The sequence below is a fragment of the Eumetopias jubatus genome, unplaced genomic scaffold (genome assembly GCF_037043125.1).
Source record: "Eumetopias jubatus isolate StellerSeaLion01/CBP00866 unplaced genomic scaffold, mEumJub1_p1.0 scaffold_4, whole genome shotgun sequence".
NCBI lineage: Eukaryota > Metazoa > Chordata > Mammalia > Carnivora > Otariidae > Eumetopias > Eumetopias jubatus.
In genome coordinates this window covers 20,480,629-20,505,722 of record NW_028274810.1, presented here as the reverse complement: position 1 = coordinate 20,505,722, position 25,094 = coordinate 20,480,629, and the positions used below count along the sequence as shown (strand labels likewise).

The 25,094-nt window shown below is 33.4% G+C and overlaps 1 protein-coding gene across 4 annotated transcripts in view; it reads right to left on the bottom strand.

Annotated features, from left to right (window-relative positions):
* Positions 1-25,094, bottom strand: part of COL11A1 (collagen type XI alpha 1 chain) — a 193,174-nt gene that overhangs the window by 120,454 nt on the left and 47,626 nt on the right. The window contains exons 5-11 of one of the 4 annotated variants that reach the window (XM_088022931.1): positions 11,206-11,334; positions 5,428-5,544; positions 5,009-5,161; positions 4,723-4,815; positions 3,379-3,633; positions 2,371-2,433; positions 877-918 (exon numbers count right to left, since the gene is read on the bottom strand). In XM_088022931.1, coding sequence (XP_087879057.1) covers positions 877-918; positions 2,371-2,433; positions 3,379-3,633; positions 4,723-4,815; positions 5,009-5,161; positions 5,428-5,544; positions 11,206-11,334 — 852 coding nt within the window. The remainder of the gene's footprint in view (positions 1-876; positions 919-2,370; positions 2,434-3,378; positions 3,634-4,722; positions 4,816-5,008; positions 5,162-5,427; positions 5,545-11,205; positions 11,335-25,094) is intronic. The other 3 variants (XM_088022932.1, XM_028101999.2, XM_088022933.1) reach the window with 3 other exon arrangements.

Below are 25,094 nucleotides of genomic sequence, written 5' to 3'. Positions count from 1 at the left end.
TTATCTCCCAAACAATTGCCCTATTTATCTTCCTATGAAAAGACAACATATAGGAACCACTCTGTAGCTAGCTCAGTGCTTCCTCTATGAAGCTGCTCTCAGGGTGGAGGCAGACATTCCAAGGAAAAGTAGGAAAGGAGAACACGCCAAAATAAAGTCCCTGAAGCAGAAGTTGGTTCCCAGTTCCTAATGAAGAAATGGTATACTCAGACAATTAGACCTCAAAAACTGTGATAGCAAAATTGAAATGCAGAAATCATTTAGCTTGGAGGCATTACATTTTCTTTTATGGATAAAAAGTATTTAAAGTTATCAGCATAACATATTTATTTCAGATGACAAGAATTTAATTAATTCCACAAAAGACAGCAATTTCTTACAAAGTCTGATCAGTACAACTACCTGCGAATAAAGACACACTAAGCGACATCAGCCACACTAGGAAGTGACAACGGAAACTGATAGTCACTCCATTCAGAAGCACAGATAAGGCAGCTACTGTCTACTTAGAATTCTCAACTCCATCTATTGAGATATAGCTATACTTCTTTAATAAAAACAAAGATGACTTTTTTCACTATCATAACTTTCAGATAGAAAGTTGAAAATGAGGTTAGAGGATGCAGAGGTATTTAAGCAAAAAAAAAAAAGAAAGAAAATTAAACAAAATTTAATTCCACTGCTCAAAAGAATAACATTTGGAAAGCCAAATCAGACAGCATTCAAGGCCACCAGGCCCTCTGAAAAAAACTGTTTGCCTCTATCATTCAATACTCAAATTAGTATAAAATATATAAATTCAATAATGTAATAGAAATTCTATATCTGATTATTTAAAAAAATCAAGACAAAAATAATCTTGACACAGTTACATACCGCAGGTCCTGCTGGTCCGGGTGGTCCTTCAATAAGCATCCCCTATAATAAAAGACAAGACTGAGAATCACTACTAATGAAGTGTAACCCCTAACCTCTCATCTAAGCAGCTCTAACAAAGCACCACATCATGGCATTTCAAAAAGTAAATTCTCTATTTCTACCATATAAAACCAATTACGAACAGTTTTGCATGGGGAAGGGAGAGAGTTTAAAATGATAAGAAAACATAGTCTCCGTCCTCGGAGAACCAGTGAACTAATTAGAAAAGAAATAAATATTCAGAAAAGTAATATTAAAAAGAGAACATGCTACATGCTCCTGAGAAGGACAAAGCATTTTTCTCTAGCACCTGGAATAATGCCTGGCACAAAGCCAGAATTTAATAAATATTTACTGCGTGAAAGAAAGAATGGAAGTTAAGTGGCACCTAAGCCCTTTAATTCAGGGAAAGGAGAAAAAAGTCCAAGCAAAAGAACTGGGGATAAATATGAGATAAGCTCTTCAGAAGACAAGACGATAGAGTACTGTTTCAGGATAAGAAACTCATTCCACAAAGTTTATGATTCTACTGCTAGAAACTGGTTTATCATTTAAAAAGCTGGTTGTAAATTTTCAAAATAAGGGCATATTCATTCTGAAAAAAATATTTTAAAATTCTTTGGTGAATATGTGGCACAATTTCTCAGATTTTGGAATAATACAGTAGATAGCCAGCGATGTTCTTATAGACATATCTTTTTAACCTTTAACTCTCCCCCCACCCAGTTTTTCAGTTTTTATGTCCTTGCAACTTCTGAAATGATTTTCATGATCTTGAGGCAAACAGTTAAGCATATTACTTTTAGTTCTAATGCAATGGTTTTCCCAAGTTGGTGATTAGGGAGAACAATAGTAAAATTTCTTTCCAGTAAGAATTTGCTTTCTACCAATATCTTGAGTAGTAATAACATTAATACAAATTTTAAAAATCACTTTTGGAGTGAATTCGACCATTTCTTCAATGGGAGAAAAGGAAGTGAATTTTAAAAAGGAATATTTTCATATCATAACATGATATTATCTGGATATGAAACAAGAAAGTATCTAGGTCAAATAATATATTTCTAATACTGTCAAGTCAGAGAAATTGAAAGGAGTTAGAAAAGCTAACATCTGGTTATGTCCCAACCACCAACATTCGAACCTCAGCAAGTTACTTAACCTCTCTAGGTCTCAGATTCCTTTGTTGTAAAACGAGGGAATTAGACTAAACAAACTTCATCCACTTTCAAATTCCAAAATTCATGTCTCTATATTTTTTGGTTGCTTGAAATTTCACTTGCCAGAAATGGTCTCACTAACCCACTTATTTGTGGCACATTTTAGACATTTGGACATTAGAATTTTTAATGGCAATATACAAGCACATATGATAATGTAAGGTGATGATGGCTCACAATATAAATTAATTAATTGTACCAACCTTTACAATGTATTCACACCAATACTTACAGGTTCAACTACTGCTGGTTCTCCTTTCTGCCCTTTTTCTCCATATCCACCATGGCCATTTATCTGTTGAGTGAAAAATTCAAGCAGCCTGTCTTTAAGTAGATAAGGGCATTTAAGTATTTTTTTTTAAAGAAAATTTAATCATCTATGTGCATTTAAAAACAACCTATTAGAATGTGTTTTTTAAAATAGAAACTTATTGCATGTTTAGATACTGAAATTATAAAAAGGAAAGCATAATGAGCATTAATACAATTCTTGAATGAGATGAAACAATTGTTTCTTAAAGACATATTACAGAAAGATAAAGACATCTGTAGACTTCAATTATTATTCCAAGGCATTAAGCAAAAAGTGTCATCAAATTAAGTTTAATGAAATAAAGGTGGGGGTGAGGGGTGGGAGAAATAGGTGAAAGGGGTCAAAAGGTGAAAAAAATAACAAATATGGTACCGTACTGAGCATCACCAGAACATTTTTTTTTTCAAAATTAAAAAAATAAAATAGTCTAGAAATCAGAAATAAGACTGACTACCCAGGGGCACCTGGGTGGCTCAGTTGTTAAGCGTCTGCCTTCAGCTCAGGTCATGGTCCCAGGTTCCTGGGATTGAGCCCCACGTCAGGCTCCCTGCTCAGTGGGGAGTCTGCTTCTTCTCCCACTCCCCCTGCTTATGTACCCTCTCTTGCTGTGTCTCTCGGTGTCAAATAAATAAATAAAATCTTAAAAAAAAAAAAAAGACTGACTACCCAGAATAATAACAATCTTAATCTTGGATACAATTCTATTCAAGACTATACTTTCAAATGAAGACTCCCATACTGTAGGCAGAGCTACAACTGCTGAAGATTCCCATGAGGAAGAATCTATCAGGATGTCCTAGTAGTGATAAATATTCACAGTTTACATAGGACACAACTTGTATTTTACACCTAAAAAGACATCAAGGTAAATGTGAAAATGCTCCAAAAATAAGACACACAATGACACAGAGCGTAATACTGACTTACGCTTGTTTCTGTGATATCTGTTTCTGCTGGCACACCTGGACCAAATTCTTCATTAGTGGGACTTGTTGGTTTATCTTCATATTCTTTATATTCATAAAAATCATATTCGCCTAAATCTCCATCTACCAGAAGGTCAGGGTCCCTGCCGTCTATTCCTTTGTTTTCATATAGTGTATCCTCGGAATTTTTCCTCTGGGAATCATAATCCTCTCCAGTTAGATATTCTTCAGTAAATACTTCTTCAACTGGATTTGGCTATTAATTTAAGTTGCAAGGAGTTGAAGAACATGAAGTTTACTGTTAGTAAAGCAAGGTAAGCATTTGCAATTACAGTTTGATGGAATGTGACGGGAAGCAATTTAAACACTACTCAAGCAAGCCTGAAGGCCGAGAAAGAGAGCCTTTCAGTATCATTGAAAGAAATATTTTTGTACATTGGTATGTACAAGGAAATATTGCTTTCAAAGTACTTTTCCCAGTAAACTGCAAGTATTCACATGGATTCAGCATGTGTATTTGCTTGTTCCATTGGAAAAATAAAAACTTGTTAGTCAACTTTATATTTATAGTATGAGACTTGGACAATGAGGTTTATTTGCCTCACTGGGAAACATGTTATACAAATTTTCCTACAGCTAAATGACTCAGGTATTCGTCATACCGGGCATGATAAGTATTATCAGTTAAACTGAAGTTAAACTGAATTGTATACTCATTTTTTCATGATAGGAATGTATGCATAACATGACATTCAGGAAGATTGTTTGATTTATACCTGTATGTGCTTAAACATTTTCATAGAAAAGAATGAAAAAGGGTAAGATATATTAATTTAATCATAAATATCATACTCCTAACAAGTTTGAAAATGTAAATAGCTATTAAAATCCACCAAGATTACATTTTCTCAAGAAGTTTGCTGTCATGAAAATGCATGATTATTGGTCAGATGAAATAAATTCTAATTGTATCATCTCATGATACAATTTTCACTTTAGAGGAGTCTCCTCCTCACAGAAAACTCATGTTGCGAATACCTTTCATCACAACATGTTGAGAAGCTTGCTCAATCCCAGGAGCAATCAAGAAAATGATAGCAGTCAATTCAGTTCAATCAATTTGCGTTTGCATGAAGCAAAGAGTCATGCAAAACTTGAATTGACTAATTTTAAATGACCTGTTTCTAGTAACAGTGAACCAATGCTATTGTTGCTCTTACCTCAGTAAAGGGATAAAAAGACGGAACTTTTCACAAGTTATAGAGTCTTCCACAGTGAGGTGTATTAAGAAATATTACACACTTAAAAACTTTGGACTGTGATTTAAGAGTGTCAATGAGCTTACCTCATTTGGTCCAGATACGTGCCTAGGAGCTTCAGTCTGGTAACTTTCCTCTGTTCCATAGCTGTATTCTTGAAAATCATCAACGATATTTGCCTAGTGATGGAGTAAAAAAAAAGCAATTATAAAAATGTAAGGTAATCCCAAATTTAGGGAAATCATGATTTAATTTAATTGGGTTATCGGATTAGCCAAATGAGCATTTATCTAGTTGGGTTAGGACAATGACTCATCATCAGAGATCTTCCAGCTTATCTAGGACAGATCTTGATTGCTTTTTCTTTGCTACCTTTACCCCTAGTTTGGCTTTTGCTGCTGCTTGGGAACTTTTCTTCTTCTTGGATGCAAATTTTTCAGATTTAGGGGGTGTAAACTTTTTGGACTTTTCCTTTGAGTTAGTGGCCACTGTCCTCGTCTTCTTTTTGAAATTGGATTTCTTTTTCTGTAAAACGTGGTGAAAGATGGAATGGGAAACATAAATAAAGTGAAAAGGGAAATGAAGAGCATGGACAAAAGGAAGGACAAGCAAAGCAAAATGAGCATCATTCCTTCAGGACAGCTACTGTCAAATAAAAACCACAGTCATTGGTTCATAGAAATCAGGTGAATGAAAGGCTTATGATGAGTTTGAGGAACAGGGGACATAAGAAACCACGGAATGACAAACAGCAGGACACCATACACAAAGGCGCTACTTTGTTTTTTTACCTCAGTTTGTGCTATTGTCTCCTCAGTTACAGTGGGTGTTTCTGTTACAAATTCAGCCTCCTTATACTCTGCTTCCCCATACTCATAGTCATATTCCATTATATCCTCAGGTGCATACTACATCGCAAAGGAAAAAATATCAGGCGATTTTGTTAGTTGCAGGTAATACTAACAACAAAGTGGTAATTGTCTTAACTTTTACTTATGGCAAATGTTAAGAGGCAAGGGAATGCTGTTATTTGAATGTTATTTTGTATTACAAGAAGTAGTATACTGTCCTATACAGAGTATAATAACATAGGAGTGAAAAGGAAGTTTTCTAAGAGCAGAATCGTGGTTAGGATTGTGAGGAAACTAAAAATTTTGAATATTAATTCAAACTTAATGAATATTCAAAACTTTTAGTTAATGGCTTATTTCCAACACAGCAATTATGTACTTGGCCACAGTTGTTAACTACTCATGTTAATTTTTATTTGTAAAAATTGTTACACAAGGATTTGTTAAAATTCTCTAAGAATTTTACTGTAATGTCAATGGGTACTTTTTTTCATTAAAGCAATACATGCTTAAAATTGAAAATATGGACAGTAGTCTTTCCAAGTATGAAAGAATGTTCATGTAGTGAGACAGAAAGGAAATGCAAGGAACATAAGGTGAGTCTAAACAGAACACTGGAACTAATGAAAAGGTAAAATCTAAAATTTATTCAGAAATCTCTTTTGCTATAAACTTAAGATCAAAATGAGCACAGAACACTTGTGAGACAGTAAAAGATTCAAAATTAGATCTGTTTCTAGTTAATACATTATTTCTGCTTTTAAAGATACTGTTTTTTTCCTCTATCAAAAAAGCATAGCACTTAGACCTCGTAAACTATTTAAACCGAACTCACATTGGAAAATAATGTTTTATACTAGATTCTTCTGTATTAAAATAACTTAGTTGGAAAGAGGTATGTTTCTTAATAGAGGGATGAACAAGACAATCATACATATTGAGTGATAAGGAAAATAATGTATTGATCTTCAAAGCCAACTATCTCAAAACTTTACTTTGTAAACAAGAATATAGTTATTGTGAAACCTATATTAATCCTTGGTTTAATCAAAATAACTGTAAATACACTAAGGTCATATACACATAAAATATTAAGCAGCAAACTCAACAAGCTGAATCATGTATATATATATATATATATATATATATATATATGCGCTAAAGGCAACCTATTTAGAATTCCCTCAACATTATATTTGGTAAAATTCCCATTATACTCCAACTGGACTTCTTGGCATTTTAAAATGGCCACAAAAGCCTTTTTGATCTGCCAGAAAAATAACTGTTGACCATATGTCTTTTAGAAAATTGTGATCACTGTGCCCTCTAATGAGCTCTATTAACTACAGCAATGCAAATGAGTACAAATTTCACAGACCTATAATGAGACATGTCCAAAACTGATCTCCTGGCAACATTATACATCTGGCCTTTGATGAAATACCCTCACTAGAGTGAACTTTCTAGATGGTTCGGCTGAAGGTCATATTGAAATATAAACATAGTCATGTCTTTCATTTTCTTTATGATTGTCAAAACTCTTCTTTGATTAAATTAATTGAAATGGATTCATAATTTTATCTACTCAGTAATAGTTTCATTTTCAATGAATATACATACAAAGTACTTCAACAAAGCTTTATTCTAAGTGAATTTGTACAAAATTTGGTAAAATAGCAAAATGCATGTATAGAATACTGAACACTTGTTTCTTCGTGTCTCTGCAATCAAGATATAATGCCAACTACTTCTAGGAAAGTTAATATAACATTATTAATAACATCATTAAATAAATAAAATGATTAAATATTGAATTAAGATACATATTAAAAAGACATTAATGGAGATTGAATATTGTATAATATATAATTTTTCTGTGTTATGGTCAATCATGTTGCAATAAGAAATATTAAATGTATATAGCTACTAGCTGCTAGTTTCAAGTAAAACATAAAAACGAAAAGATTTGACAGTCTATCTATGCTGTAGAGTTTTAAAATTAGGCAGACTTTTCAAAATCAGGTGCATCTATAATGAGTTTTAAAAACATAAGACAATAAACAAAGACACAAAGGGCTGATTTTTCAAATGCACAGTTTAATGCATCTTAAATGAAGCATGGTACTCAGAAATATATCAATATATACCAACTTCATGTCATTTTTTTTTCCTTGTAGGAGGAAACATCTAACCTCCATAAGTTTCTCCTCTTTTTAAGTTCTTTCCAAATGAAGACCAACCAGACTAGTTGTGATTATAGAATACTAGAGGAAATAATATTCTTACCTCCTTAGACACGAAAGCACATCTTTTTCTTAGAGTCTTTCAGGAGTCAGTGAAGAATCACTGTTTCTGTTCTTATCTCTCTTTTTTAAAAGATTTATTTATTTATTTTAGAGAAGGGTAAAGGTGTAGAGAGAGGGAGAGATCTCAAGCAGACTCCCCACTGACCATGGAAAGCAAGGTGGAGCTTGATCTCATGACCCTAAGATCATGACCTGAGCCAAAACCATGAGTCAGACCCTCAACAACTGAGCCACCCAGGGCCCCCTGTTCTTATTTCTTTATCTAAACAACATCCCCTTGGTGGTGGTATTGAGTCTACTGGGCACTAGTGTACATGAAGCTTTATAACCTATTTTTGGAGATGATCCTCTTTACTTACTATGGAGTTTTGGGCTGCCTTGAAAACAGAGAGAACTAGTTGTAATCAGTGAGATGAATATACGCAAAAAGACATGCAGTGATGGAATGATTTCAGTTTTGATATGTAACCTAGCATTAATTACAGTATGTGAGGAGAAAGGGACTTCTAGCAATGTCATAATCTGTTCTTATTCAATTTGTTAGAAAAATAGTGGCACCAGTAAATATCTGTGCATCTACGAGAACTAGAATATATGATAAATACTAAGTGCAAAAAAAGATTAAGGTAATACATTTAGGGAAGTCAGTTGGTTTTTAAATTTCTCTATAAAATACTATCTTGCCTTGCTTCATTTTCCTTGTTCATTCTTTATAAAAAAGAATGGCAATTGCTTACCATGTATAAGATACTATAGTTTGCATAATACATTAAGAATACATAATACATTAAGAATTACCATGTGTAGATTTCACATTTAATTTCATAAAATAGAATAATCTAACTTGAGAAAATCCCCAAACATCATAATTTTAATATTAGTTACTCTTCTATATAAATGGTATTGTGTAGGTTCAAATGGAATTAAAGTTTGATGATATTACTACCATGTTTAATTCTATCTACATTATGCATTTCACTGTATGATGATGTGATACTGTGGCAAACACATGAAAATACTGAACCTTAAGAATGACTTAGAAGATGTTATTTAGAGGGTATGAGCTAGCCAAAATTACAAGTTGTAAAAAGCACACTTGAGTTAACTGATAAAATAAATTGACATAGCTATTAATCCAAATTAGAATAACGAATATGCAATGTCACAAATTTATTAATGGAAAATAAGCACTATAAAGTTCAACATGTATGGGCAATGCTCTATACTGCACTTTATGTTCTTTACTCACTGGCAAATAACATTGCTTCCTATGTTGTACAGGAAGAACATCTGTAGATCAATTATTAAAATGCATATTTGAAATATAATTACATATTAATGGCCATATGTCAAAACTAATATAAGGGCTGTTCACTAATTTGGTTAACCAGTTTATTTCATAAGCGTATAGAATGGCTATATGATTGAAGTATCAACGTAATTTACAATTTGAAAAAAAATGTGAGTCGATTCTTCAAAAAAACTTTTCATTGTAATACATTCAATATAGAAACCAGTAAGAAATGCTGTACTTATTATAGCATCACCCAACTGGATTTCCATGCAGCTTTTATTATAACAATACACTGTTTGTCTCCTCAAACTCTCCTAGTAAAAACAAGTTTGACTTCTTAACAGAATGTTAAGTACACATTATCAACAACTAAAGTAGAAAAGGGCAAATTTACTTTTAAATTTTACTTTTTTTATCCAGATAAAAATCGATAAAAACCATTTTGCTTTAAAATAACTCAGTTTAACTTACATGATAGCATTAAAATATAGTAATAAAACACCTCAAGGTGATATATTAAGAAAGCATACCTTCATTCTTCCAAAAATCAGAGCCATATCTGTTGCTAAAAAGAACAAAACTTATCTTTCTTAAAATAAGAGCAAAATAAATCTCAGCAATCTCGAACATGTATAACATGTATAAATGTAAATTTTAATACTGAATCATCATATAATCTCTAAGGTATAAAAGCACTAAACCTGATGGTATTTTACCTATCCTCTTGGAATTCACACAAAAAAACTGTTTAAATAAATCCTGAGGGAATAAAAAGAATGAAGCACTGGAAAACTGTGAAAAAAGCAAACACAACTACCCAAGCAATTTCTTTTTTCTCTCATATTTGCTTTTCTGTCAGCTTCTTAAAACTTTATCCTGTTTTAAAAAAAACATTAATATTAAGTCATGGAAAAGATCAGTTCAACAGAATTCACTATCATACTTTAAAAAGAAAAGTGATGTCAAAAAAATATATCTCAAGCAGTGAGATGGCAAAATCCTAACTGAACTCACATGCAGAAACAAGAAGTTAAAATAAAAGATAAGATCCTAACCTCTTCTGAGTAGTCAAGCTCAAAAGATGGCACCAAATAGTACACTTAGAAAGTAAGAAGAATGCTATTTGAGCTATTTTCCCAAACATAAAGGCAGCTTTGATATTTTCAAACGTCCAAACCCCTCTTCTAAAACTTAACACACTTTGAGAAAAAAGAATCTAAAATTGTTTTGCTGCCAACTAAAGGCTAAATTCCTTCCAGTTTGCTTGCTTTTTAATTTCCAGAAGATCCACATTAAAGGATCTTACCAAAAAATCTGGATAAAGGTACACTGTATTGCATTTTTTTGTTTTTTGGGGATATTCAGTTCTGCCAAGCTTGCTATGGCTATGTGAACTTATTTTTTGGTCTGAAAGAGAATAGGGTCAAATTTCATTATGGTAAATTTTTTTGCAAAAATGGCCTGGAAGAATGGTTTTACACCTGAATTTCAAATAAAGTGACATAATATGAGTCAAAATACATGAATAGTTTTAGTTACTGCATTCAGATAATACTGCTTTCCATTTCATTACTCTTTACGTCAAATTTTGTGGAAGGAAAAGAAAGCATATATATCAACATAGCATAGCCCAATAAGAAACAGAAAAAAAAAATTCTCTCTAAATACTCAACACAACCTGAAACTTTAAAATAGCTCTAATGTCACTTTCTCATCTGCCTGAATTGCCAAAAGCAAGTACACCAGAGGATATATCACCCTTATCTTGAGGCTGTGTTAATTATTTAACTGCCAAGGGCAGAAATATAGCTTTTAGATATTTATGTAGCAGAAATATAGCTTTTAGATGATTATCTTTTTCTCACCTCCTCCAAAATGAAATATGCTTATATGTACAGTATACAAGTGAGGTATCTCTATTTATAAGAAGTTTAAGTAACAGAGTACTTAAGAGAAAAAACACCCCCAATCATCTTTAAATCACTCTTCCTAGAAATGTTAAAACACTCTTAAATACAAAGTATACCTTAATTAAAATTGAATAATAAAGCCTCAAAACTACAGGAGTAGGTCTGTACCATTGAAATGAGAAAACAGCCCTCATATTATGGTCCTCACCTCATCAATCTGCGGTTCCTGAGCCTGAGCAGCCTTGGGCACTGAAGAGTCACAGTCTGGGCTGTAATGCTCACAGTAGTCATACGCGGCTTTGGGGTCACCTATGATCAACAGCTGCTGGATGTCCCCCTGCCCAGAAAGAAACATGGATGTACTCAGCATATTTGGATACACATATATTCAGAGCAAGATTTACCCAAGACAATGTGTAGTTTATTTTTAAATACCCGAAGAAGAACTATCATTTACATTCAATGTTAAAAACAGTCTTATAGAACAAAACAAACAAGGAAAGGGAAAAGAGAGAGACAGAGAAACTCAGAAACAGACTCTTAACTATAAAGAATAAACTGATGGTTACCAGAGGGGAAGTGGGTGGGGGAAGGGTGAAACAGGTGATGGGGGTAACAGGGTGATAGGTATTGAAGAAGGCATGTGCTGTGATGAGCACTGGGTGTTGTACTTAACTAACGAATCATTGAACACTGCATCAAGGACTAATTATGTACTATACAGTGGCTAACGGAACATAATTAAAAAAAAGAAGAAAAAAGGGATTAAAGAGCGAACTTGTCGTGATGAGCACAGAGTAATGTACAGAATTGTTGAAGCACTATATTGTACACTAATGTAATACCGTATGTTAACTATACTGGAAATAAAAGACTTAAATAAAAAATAGTCTTAAATGATTAAAAAAAACCTCACACCTGTTTTACAAATCAGCTGTAAATATTAAGCTATTATTCTATTATTCTGTGGTTCAGAGAATCTTTACTATATGCATCCACTTGTTAAAACTTGATTTTACTGCATTCACAGTTCACACTGCATAAAATAAGACAAATAAAATACAAGTAATAAGCTGATAAAAAAGTAAATAAAAATTTAAAACTGTAGATATATAAAGATAGTAATATATTTTCAATATAAAGTAAAGAGTTCAATCAAATTAAACGGAATTATTATTGTTAGGCAAATTTATATGAGAGTCTACTACTGTGTTCTGGTAAAGGAGTCAGTATCAAAAGGAATTCCTACTTACAAAGATGAGTAAGAAATGCAGTGACCAGAAAAAAAAAAATGCGGAGACCAGAAAAATTCAAATTATGAATAAGAAATTTGGGATATTTTTATTAAGAAATAATGGAACATTGAAGCATACATTAAAACTCACTTATTTTGAATTCTGCATAATTTTAATTAAAAAACATTACAAATAATTAGTAATAGAGTTATCTAAAGAGTTTAATTTCAGGAGATTCCGAAACTGGTTCTGAAAACTTACAGAAAAATTGTAATATTCTGCTCCTGAAGCAATCTGAATATTTCCACAGGGTCTAATTCAACATAAAACTAGTTTCATATAAATCCATGAGTCATGGCCATATTAATTTAGAATTATACTCAAGCCCAGAAGAATTTTTAAGTTAATATCCATTTGACTTGATGATTCAAGTCCTTGTAAGTTTGAGCACATAAGTCTGATTCACAGAACTCCTGATTCCATTTTGAATAATTTCAAAGTTATTCCAGCTTTTCTGCATTTTGTTAACAGGAGTTATACAGCCTATATAGCCTAATGAAAATATAGTTATTAAATTTAAAAAATCTCTCACAATGAATCTTAGGAGAGAATTCCTAGCACTTCTGTACAACAGTTGTTTAGTCATTTCATTCTATCATTCATTCAAACAGTGCTTTAACAAACCATAAGAGACTCTTAACTATAGAGAACAAACTGAGGGTCGCTGGAAGGAGGTGGGCGGGGGTGGTCTATATGGGTGATGCGTATTAAGAAGGGCACTTGTGTGGAGCACTGGATGTTCTTTGTAAGTGATGAATCACTAAATTCTACTCCTGAAACCAATATTATGTTAACTAACTAGAATTTAAATAAAATTTGAAATTTTAAATAAAAAATTGAAAAAAACCCAGCCTTTTAAAGTACATATAGCATGTTAATATGGTCAGGTAACACCCAAATAAAAAAACATCTACTTTATTTCCCAGTAAAACATAAAAGAAAACAGAATCAGCAAATATCCATCTGAAAACTATAATGTTTATAATACTCATACTATTGTTAGTGTTTCAACCTCAAAATTCTTTATTTCCACGTCATAAGGCAATATAATCAATCAAATTAGATAATTTCAGAGATTTTTTTCAAGATTCTTTTTTGTAAATAGATAGGAAAGTCTCTAACATTTCTTTTATGTCCTGATTTTAAATATGCTCACAGGAAACTAATATAAGTTCTTAAAATTTATTGATAGCATTTCTTAAACATTAGCTGATCAATTTGGAACATTGAGTAGCTACAACTGAATTATATACAAATAATTATAGAGTTACATAAATGAATAATAATAAGTAACAAACAGAATTTTGAATACACAGTTTTTCATTCTGCTGTTAAAAAATAATAATAATGAGGCATCATTGAGTACGTCTTGAGTGCTGGCATCACTGAGAGTTTCAGTTAGAAATCCTGACTCTTGAATTTTCTCCCAACTTTGCCATTAACTATGTGGAATTGTGCAAGTCACCTCATTCATCATTTGTAAAATGAGCACATGTAGAGAAAGTACCTAAGGTCCTCTCCAGAACTCCAGAATTCCATATTTAAGTATAAGAAATATAATGAACCAAGTGAAGCTGTTGCTAAAACAGAAAAAAAAAAGTTGCCTATCTTATAAGCTTATGGTATTTTTTAAATAGTATATTTTTGAGAAGAATTCTGGTTTTCTAAGTTCTTACTTGACTTCATTAAATGGAAACCTGCCAAGCTTTCTACTATAAATTCTTATTTCAGGTGTTTAACATTTAGCCATAAAATACACTACTGGAAAGAAACTGAAAAATTCAGTTAAAAAGCTACAGTATAATTTTCCCCAGAAGGTGTTTTACAGTTTTAGGTTAATCATAGGACATGTTGTGAGAGTCTATAGATAAACAAAAGCACCCCGACAGGTTGAATAAACTGTAAATATTTAGATTCAATAGTCATAAAAATCTCCACAGCTGGAAAAGGGTGAAGTTACCATATAATATTGGCATCTGCTGCATGCGAACCATGAAAAAGACATCCGCCTCCTCTAATGATCTACAAAGCCAAACTTAGAGTTGATGCAATTACCTTGCTATCTACATCTGTATCAACTAGGTCTCTGCAGTAGTATTTGCATAGAGACAGGATGAGACTAAGGTGGAAAGCAAAACAAATGTAAAAAAACCAAATGGCACCCATCTCCAAAGGTGAGGTTCTTCTAAATGTCACATAGAGTGCCAAAAGATCTTGCCAGTTAATAAGTAATAGCATATCTTCCTTTTACAACTAAAATATAATGCACAAATTTTAATAATTTTTGTTGGTTTGTTTTCCATTTTTGTTTGTGTTTGTGTGTGTGTGTGTGTGTGTGTGTGTGTGTGTGTGTATCTATAAAGCCTTAGCTATTTCTAATTTCGGTGCAATGAATAAACTACATCACGCTCTATGAAATACATAAGTTAATACACATTTAGCTTTTTTCCCCACGTATAAGCAATCAAATTTATTTTAAAAATGTGGTATAAGAGATTGGTCTAATGTTTTAAGGTCAAATGTCAATGTGTCAATGTTAAGTGTCTGAATTTTCAAATTCAACTCCTCATCCGATGTGAAGCCAACCAGTGTTTGGTGGAAGTCAGTTCCCAGGCTAAGGATCCACTGAATTGAACATCACAGCAGCTGATTCCTGAGAATACACAATGGAAAACCAGGTTCTGATCAGCTGTCATGTTCAATTCAATGTGACCTGTGAATGGATTATATGTTTAGAACAAAATAAAATCACAACAGCAAGGAAATTAAGCTATAACCAAAACAGCAAATGGAGAGGCTGGATCAATGTTCAACTATCACTGTTCAAATAAAGAACTCATTTTTAAGCAGTTTATCTATAAATAATCTCTCTTGAATGTCAATCTAGCAACTAGTATCTGTATAATACCATGAAGCTTTTATTTTTTTTATTTTTCTAAAGATTTTTTTATTTGAGAGAGAAAGAGAGCACACAGAGGGAGAGGGAGAAGCAGACTCCTTGCTGAGCAGGGACCCCGACAGGGGGCTCGACACCAGGACCCTGGGATCATGACCTTAGCCGAAGGCAGACACTTAACCAACTGAGTCACCCAGGTGCCCCACCATGAAGCTTTTAATTCCACTTGTAATCTTGGAAGGCTCAAAATTTTAATATTAAAACGTGGATGTTGCTTATATTCTAAGGGAATAACTTACTTTTGATAATATCAGGAAAAATAGACTTCAAGTATCTATTGATGATGCACCTCACTGAATTTCATAAATTTCTAAAATTAAAAATTTCGTCTCCCCTAATACTAAAGTAAATCACACAGATGCAGTTGTGTTATAAAATCAACTAAACTCCATATTTCCCATAGCACATTCTTGTCTCCATTAACTTGCAACAAGGAGATATTTCAATGGGAATGAATGTTTTTATGAAATGCTTCTTGGAAAATCTTAATGATATGTTATGAGCAAATAGAAGTTAGCTTGATGATGAAGATGCAGAGAGAAATAGCACTAAATAGAAAAAGCCTCTTAACCAAAGCTTTGGAGGTGTGAAACCGCATTACAAAGTCAGAGAAGTAACCATAGTACCCCATAGTTGGAAGGAAGGCCCTATGTGATGATAATGAGTAGTGAGGGTTGAGAGTGGAAAGAGGGAAAGGAGGAACAATTTAAGAAAACCTTGTGTGAACTGAATTCTAGAAGTTATGGAGTGTCATTCAAGGATTTTGAACAATGGAACAAATTGATCGATACTGTTTTTTAATGAAATCATTGACGACATAGGGAAGGATGATTTGGAAGCAGCCAGTTTGGAAGCATGGGAATCTCTTAGGAATCCATGTAGTTAAGTGCTGAGAAATTAAACTAAGCCGAGGCATGAATGGACAAAGGAGACATAGAGTTGACATATTAGGGAAAAATATCTGCAAGGTTCAGAAACCCAATGTTGATAATGGGGTGGGTTGAGAAAGGCAGGAAAGATGGAGAAAAGTGCATTGGAGGAGAATGGAAAGCAATTCTTTAGTTTCTGGAGTGAGCAACAGCCGGATGGCAAAATCATTTACTCAGTTAAGAAATTTAATCAAAGGAAATATTTGGGGATGAACCTCTTAAGTCTATAAAATGGAATGATAATTAATGATTGTTTCCAGAATAAGTTCAGTTTTTCTTCTAAGGAAATTGCCTTCATTTACTTTTGAATTATGTCCCTCTACCTGCAGATTGTAAGGTTTATCACTGAAGCCAAACCGAGCTATAGGAATCAGTAAGAATCAGGGAAAATTTCCCTTTATCTGACAGTCCATACTTCTCTTTCTGTAGCAGTTTATACCCATTTTCTCATTGCTAATCAAGGATGCAATGAACTTGCCAAACTTAGTGTTTTGGGCTCAACTGTGTGTCCCCCAACCAAACCAGATTTATATAATATTTTATATAAGTTTTATATAAGTCTTAACCTCATAGTGTAAACTTATTTGGAAATAGAACCTATAAAGAGATAATTAAGGTAAAATGAAGTCATTAGGGTGGGTCCCCATTCAATACGACTGGTTTCTTTATAAGGAGATTAGGACACAGACACAACCCCAAAAAAACTGCATGAAGACACAAGGAGAAGAGAGTCACCTACAAGCTAGGGAGAGAGGCCTCAGAAGACTCAATCTTGCTGACATTTGGATCTCAGATATTGAGCATCCAGAACTGCAAAAAAGTTTAAGGTTCTGTTGTTTCAGACAGTCAGTCCGTGATATTTTGTTATGGCAGCCCTAGAATACTAATACAGACTGAGTTAATACTAGTTTGCTTTTATGTATACCCTGTAAGTGTTGTCTTTATGACAGAATAAAGAACACTTTTAAAAAAGTAGTTTTGTTTATTTATAACTAAGGTAGTATCTGACTATGTCCAGGAACTGGTAATAAGTTGATGCTGTAGAAATATTGGCTGATTTAATGTGGCAAATAGCTAGAACTCAGGGTAATCCTAGATTATCATACCTAACAGTATCACCATGTGTAACTATCCCTCAGTCCATTGGAGAAAATATAAAGTGAGGATGATAAAAAAGTATAGTCCAAGTATAAAGAAAGAAGTTGAAGGGAGAAGTTTTTAAGTAAACTTATCAGAGGTTTAAAGAAAATTCATCAAATTAAATTATGCCAGAGTTCATACTGAGTTTAAGTATCCATTTATTGGACTCCGTCAAAAAGCATTTTAATTATTAAGTAAAAAGGTAAATAAGTAATCTACAGATTTAATGAAATTCCTATCAAAATATCAATGACATTATGGAACCACAAAAGACCCCAAATGGAACAGATCAATGGAACAGAATAGACAGCCCTGAAATAAACCCATGCTTGTACAGTTAATTAATCTATGACAGAGAAGGCAAGAATATACAATGGGGAAAAGACAGTCTCTTCGATAAATGCTGGGAAAACTTCATCGCTACATGCAGAAGAATGAAACTGGGCCACTTTCTTACTCTGTATACAAAAGTGAACCCAGAATGGATTAAAGACTTAAATGTAAGGCCTAAAACCATAAAACTAGAAGAAAAAATAAGCAGTAAACTCTCTGACACTGGCCTTAGCAATATTTTGGGGGGATCTGTCTCCTCCGGCATGGAGAACAGAAGGGAAAAAACAAATGAGACTACATCAAACTGAAAAGCTTTTGCACAGTGAGGGAGACAACAAAACATGATGGACTCTGAGAAACAAACTGAGGGTTCTAGAGGGGAGGGGGGTGGGGGGATGGGTTAGCCTGGTGATGGGTATTAAAGAGGGCACGTTCTGCATGGAGCACTGGGTGTTATACGCAAACAATGAATCATGGAACATTACATCAAAACAAATGATGTAATATATGGTGATTAACATAACAATAAAAAATTTTAAAAAAAGGCAAGCTACTGAATAGAAGCAAATATTTGCAAATGATGTATCTGATAGAGATTAACATCCAAAATAGATACAGAACTCACACAATTGAATATCAAAAAACAATCGGATTAAAAATGAGCAGAGGAATAGACATTTTTCCAAAGAAGCCACACAGATGGTCAACCAATACATGAAAGATGTTCATCATCACTCATCACTAGGGAAATGCAAATCAAAGCCATAGTGAGATGTTATCTCATACCAGTCAGAATGGCTTTAAAAGTATCGAAAAACAAAACAAAACAAAAAAACAAGAAATAACAAGTATTAGTGAAGGCATGGAACAAAGAGAACCCTCATGCACTGTTGGTGGGAATGTAAATTGGTGTAACCACTAGGAAAAACACCAGGGAGCTTCCTTAAAAAATTAAAACTAGAACTATCATATGATCTTGCAATATTTTGATCTTGCAATATTGCAATATTGCAATAATATCACTTGTCATTTATCCAGAGAAAAGAAAAACGCTAATATACACAAAGAAGATATGGTGTGTGTGTGTGTGTGTGTGTGTGCATATGTGTGTGATGGAATATTACTCAGCCATAAAAAAGAATGAAATCTTGCCATTGGCAATAACATGGATAGACCTAGAGTGTATTGGGCTAAGTGAAACAAGTCAGGCAGAGAAACACAAATACCTTATGATTTATTTGCATGTGGAATATAAAAAGCAAATCAAATGAACAAACACAACAAAACAGAAGCAGACTTACAGATACAGAGAACAAATTGATGTTCGCCTAGGGGTGGAGGGAGAAAGGCAATTGATGAAATAGGAGAAGCGGATTAAGAGGCACAATCTTCCACTTATAAAATAAATAGGCATGGGGATGTAATGTACAGTGTAAAGAATACAGTAAATGATATTGTAAAAACCTATGTATGGCGACAAATGGTAACTAGGCTTATTGTAGGAATGATTTCATAATGTATATAAATATCAAACACTGTTGCACACTGAAACTAATGTAATATTATATGTCAATTATACTTCAATAAAAAAGCAATTCCTTGTTGTATCTCTAACATCATATTAATGAAATTATATTCGAGTTCAACTTCATGTCAACAATGGAAAAAAAGAACAGAAAATGTATTCTCAACAGAACTATATACGTGTATATTTGTATTTACATCAAAATTATATATCTTTTGTAGTTTACATTTGTTTCACCACAACTTAATTCCTCTCCCAAAATAAATGTATCTGATACTTTATACAAGGATCTATTTTCTTAAAAATATAATTGAAAATAATATTTAAAAATCTAAAAACAGGATTTTAAAATAAAATGGAAATCATCTTCAGACTTATTTTTAAAAATAATTTAAAAATAATTTAAGAAAAAATCATCTGAATGAAAAAAACAGCAGCATCATTTAATATTTTTAACTTGTATTTTAACACACTTAAAGGACAAGTTCATATAACTAATGTCAGCATAAAGGTCAAATATGGCCTTTGCATGTAGGTATGATTTTCATTGCCTGTCTCACAAAGTTAACAGCAGAATTTGACATTTACTTTATATCTCATAGCTTTTGACTTGGCAATAAATTTTGGACTTATTTTTAAAGTAATTATCATCTCTTGAATATGAAAAAACATGATAGACTATTTTCATCATTCCATAAAGAGTTTAACAGTTGAACTGGCACATCTACTCCTCTAAGCAAATAAGCCTGATATTTGGAAATGATTTTTTTTACATATCAATTTAGCATCTCCTTTTTCTATTGCCTATTTTTAAGGCTAGAGAAAATATCTCTCAGCAGATGAAGCAAAATCACTGGTTGTAGCCTCTCTATACATTCATTATTTTCGTTCTATATACAGTGGTACTGTCCAGAAAAAAAAAGAACTTTAAAAAATATTTCCTTATGTTTACTATGTTCCACTCCTCTACCATGTAACAACGAATGATACATTTCCTTTAGTGCACTGAAGTTTTATGACATCAAAACTGGCCATTTTAATAAGATATATAAGCCTAAGAGGATTTTAAAATTATGCATATAAATATATAAAACAATTAACATACCTTTTACTCTTTTTTAATTTTGGAAAAAAAGATTTTTTCCATGTCAGTGTGAAAACTTCTTAGCTCATGACAGAATACAGCCAATATGTACATATATCTATTGAACAGTGAAAAACAGGGGGCATGCACACAAAGCTGAAAGACAGAATTCCCTATTGAAATGGGAATATGAGGAAAGAACTATATTTTTCTTGAGTGCAAAAGCAAACCTGCTATGCAACATTCCTAATTTTAGGAGGTACTGTATACCTCACAATTTTGGGACAAGTTACATTTTTTTCCCCAAGACAAAATATTTTTCTCTTTTATATATTAGTATATGTGATAATTTTTGTTAATAGTCACAGATACATTATTAGCCAGAAAATAATTGCTTTTCTCCTACAACTTTTCATTGTAACTGACACAGGAATTTAACAGCCAGATAACTTTGAGAATCTTTTTCCTTGGCTGTTTACCAATCATTCATCTATGCAGTCAGCAAATATTAAAGCAAAGTAATAGGTTAGTTCTCTGGATAAAAGGAAGAGGAATAAAGAGGGAAAACAGACTCGGAGTCTATTCTCAGATAGCTTATAGTTTCGTAAAGAAGATTAATAATACACAAAACATCACATATAAGAAACATATTTCTTTAGTACCTACTATACTTCACTTATGAGGAAGAAAGAAAGTGGGCAGCCAGGGGGTGGGGAGAGTGGGACAACTTCCATATGGGAAAATTAGAGGAATGATCCAGAAAGGCTTGGCATAAATGACACAATTAATGATAAAGTATCCAGTTTTTCTTTTAAATATAGAAGTGATCGATACTCTCTGTTGGCCCCCCAAATTCTAATTACTTACACTTCTCTTTCCTACTCTGTGCCCCAAAAATCTGACCCTTAGAGCCCACCTCATCAGACTCTCTTGCAGGTTCCAATTCAGACAATGGGAAGTTACTACCAAGAGTTCGGAAGGTGGGGAGAGAAGGAGGTCAGGTCGTTTTCCTCACACTTCCCAAGATTATCACAGCCGTCTGGCCCCCTTACCACTACTGCCATTTCTGGAAAACACTTCCACATGGCCCCAGCTTTCAATGAACTCTATACCACTGTTTCTGCCCTTCCCTCCTTAGCCCTAGGGAAATAATGCTCATCACCAGGTTCCCCAGCCTTCCTGTTCACTCCTCAGTAGACATTGTTTTTTGCTGGAACACAGGGTGGACTCACAGAGAATGTGAGAAGTTAGAGAAAGACCATATACTCAAAGACCTTGAAACAGTAATTGGCATCTTCCCTTTTCGTATGCACTAAGTTTAAGGATTCAATCAAGACAAAAGGTGCAGTTTATCGTCTAGGCTCCTCCACTTAATCAGCCAATCTATATTGTTCAATTAAAGCCACTGGAATATAAACTTCATAAGAGCAAGAACTCGTCTGTTTTGTTCTCTAAGATTTTCATATTTCCTGGAATAAGCCTACACATCCTGGATACACAATAGTTTGTTCAATAAATGGATCTCTGGGATATTAATTTGTTCATCATTACAAGACTTGAGTTCAACACCTGTAAATTGAGAATACCGTTATTTGTCCTGTATTTCCTAGAGATTCTTTAAAAAATAATATGTATTTAAACAGTTTTTAAAATGTAACATGTTCACAAATATAAGGTATAATTATTATAGTATTTGAAGGCAATTAAAGGAGAACACATCTTTGAATGGCAAACTTCTAGACAACGTGTCTGTCGACACTATAAAATCTAAGAAATGTTGCTGAAGAGTCCATTTGTAATTGTTCCAATAATAAATTCCAAAAAAAGGTTGAGTTTCAGGAGCCTTAAAGTCACTATTCTATAAGAAAAACCCATCAGGAAAAAACATAATAGAAGAAAAAGAAAAATACATTTAGCTAAGCAGTTTCCAGCAAGTGCCACTGTAAAAGCAATAGCTTAACAAAACTAAACAATGTTTCCATAAGATACACCCTGGACACTAAAACTTCTGTTCACATTTGATATTAGAGCTTTATTGTAAAGTATGAGCTGTCTTTGTAGAGGTTTTTGATTGTATATCCAGGAACAAAACTGACATTTAACCTTAAAAATAGCATAGAATTCTCAATAAGTAACTACCATTATCAGAAGATTAATTGAAAAACTAAGCTTCTGGTCTACTCAGACTTCCGAATCTGCCAAAGCATTAACTCTCATCATAGTTTTTTTTTTTTTTTTCAAATATGCCATATGGTTAATGATTCTTGCTCAACTATTTTGTGTGGAAAAGGAAAGCTGCGAAAATGCTTAGAATTTTAGTGTAATTGAAAATGAATCAGAGATCGAATCTGAGCTATAATTCAAAGGAAAGAATGAGGGAAACCACATAATCATAGACAGAACTGCTACCCACACGAGACTTTTCATTTCTCGGTGTCCCAAAATCGGCTTAAGAAATCAGTTTTTAAGAAAATGAATAGTGTTCTTATCTTATTCGAATGTAGCACTATTTGAATGTACTAGCTAATTACCTAGTAATACAGAAAATGCCTAAAATTGATTGAAGCACTAAAATAAAAAGTGCATATTTATCTTATACTTTCTAACAAGGTTTCTTACTAAACAGTAACTACCAACGTAGCTCTATTCAACACAAAATAATGAATAAAAAGATAAAATGGTTAGAAAAAAATGAAACAAACCTTTCCTCCTGCTTCTTTGTTTGATATAGATGATCTATATTCCTTGAATTAATACATGGTAGAAAGTATTTTATTTCATTCATTAAAAAAATATTAAGTTTCAGGTATTACTATAAACCCTATGGATATAGCACAGAGCGCCTGCCCTTTTGGAGCTTATGTTCCAGAGGAGAAGAGAAAATAAACAAAACATAGTACATCAGAAAGTGATTAAGTGCCATAGAGAGTATAAAGAAGGATAAGGAAGATGTGTCAGAAGGTAGGATGCTATATTACAAAGTGTGATCCCGAAAGGTTTCATTGATAAATAGATATTGAGACAGAGACACGTGAGGAACTGAAGAAATAAAATATGCCGATCTGTAGGGGACAGCCTTCCAGGCAGGAAGACTAATGGATGTCCAGGACCCAAGGCTGGAGCAGGCTTGATGTGTTCAAAGAAAGGATGCCTTGTTGACCAAAGAGAGAAAAGGGGAGAGGAATCATTGATGAGGTCCGAGAAAAAAGAGCAGATGGTGGGACTGGATCTCATACGAGCCTGTAGAATACTGAAAGAACTTCAACTTGTACTATAAATGATATGAAAAGTCACTGTATGATTATAAACAGAAAAGTGACATTCCTCATTCACTCATCCATTATTTCAACCAAGTGCTATCTGACAGAAATAGGTTTGCTCTTCTGTGTTTATTTCTTTTAAAGATTTTAAGATTTTATTTTATTTGTCAGAGAGAGAGAGAGAAAGAGAGAGAGCAGGGGGAGCGGCAGGCAGAGGGAGAAGCAGGCTCTCTGCTGAGCAAGGAGCCCAACGCAGGACTTGATCCCAGGACCCTGGGTTGAAGGCACATACTTAACTGACTGAGCCACCTAGGCATCCCTGTGTTTAAGATTTAGAGAACAGACTAACAGATGGGCAGGACAAATGCAGGGAGATCAATTAAAAGGCTCTTGTAATTATCCAAGGAACAGGTAACACTAATATTTATAAGAGTAGATAATAATTTGCTGACACTTACTGCACACTTGCCACTCTTCTAAGAACTAAGTCTTATTGTAAACAGAAATGAACTAGGTTATGCCTTAAAAAGATCTCATTTCCAAAAAGCTTACATAAAACATAATTTAATAGTCTATCACATTCTTATATTCCTTTGAGCAAATAATTTTACATTAACTGTGTGTTTATTCTAAAGCTCGAGAAATATAGAAATATGGTGAGATAAGATTATTTTGTCCATAGGATAACCCATAAATATGGCCATTTAGCCAATTTAAAGTTTTGTTTAAAGCACATAATTCATAAATCACAAAAAAAGAAAATTAAAGACTTTTAAACTTAGCCAAGTTTCCAAACAGCTCATGTTACTGTCTATGCAAAGCTTAGAGTATTAAGTTCCTCTCCCCCTTAACTCCACATAACCCATCAGTCCCCAAGTCCTATCAGTTCTACCTCACATTAACAACCTGAAGCAAGACCCTTCTTTCTGTTTCTTCTGTCACAACTTTGTCTTTACTCTAATACCTTTCATTCGAACTAATGTTTCAACATATCAGGGTTTGGTTTTTTTCTCTCTACCACCATCTGATTCTACACTAACTCCTTCACTGCCACACACACACACACACACACACAAACACACACACAAACACACACACACACACACACACACACACATGAGTTTTTAAAAAACAAATCTGAATTCCTCTACTTAAAGAGATATTTCATGATCTATGGTTTAAAATTCAACCCCTCAGCATGGTGTAAAAGGTTGCCCACAAACAGGCCCTAACACATTCAACCAGGTCATGTCCCAAATGCCCCCAAACCCATCACATTTCTTAGATCTCCTGTGCTCATTCCAAACTTTCATCTTTTGCTCATGTTCCCTCATCTTTAAATATCTCTTTATTTTTCAACATTTTGAATATAGTTGTTATTCCCTCACTTGAACATTTCTATATCTTTATTATGGACTCAATCATGTCTTACTACAACTATTTATTTATGTCTCTATATCGATTATTTAAGCATAATGTTTGGCCAATAATGTTTATTCTGCTTCAATGGGGAATAGTCAACTACTTAACAAACACCTAACTTTCAAATGGCATTTGCTAGCCTACAGCTATCCT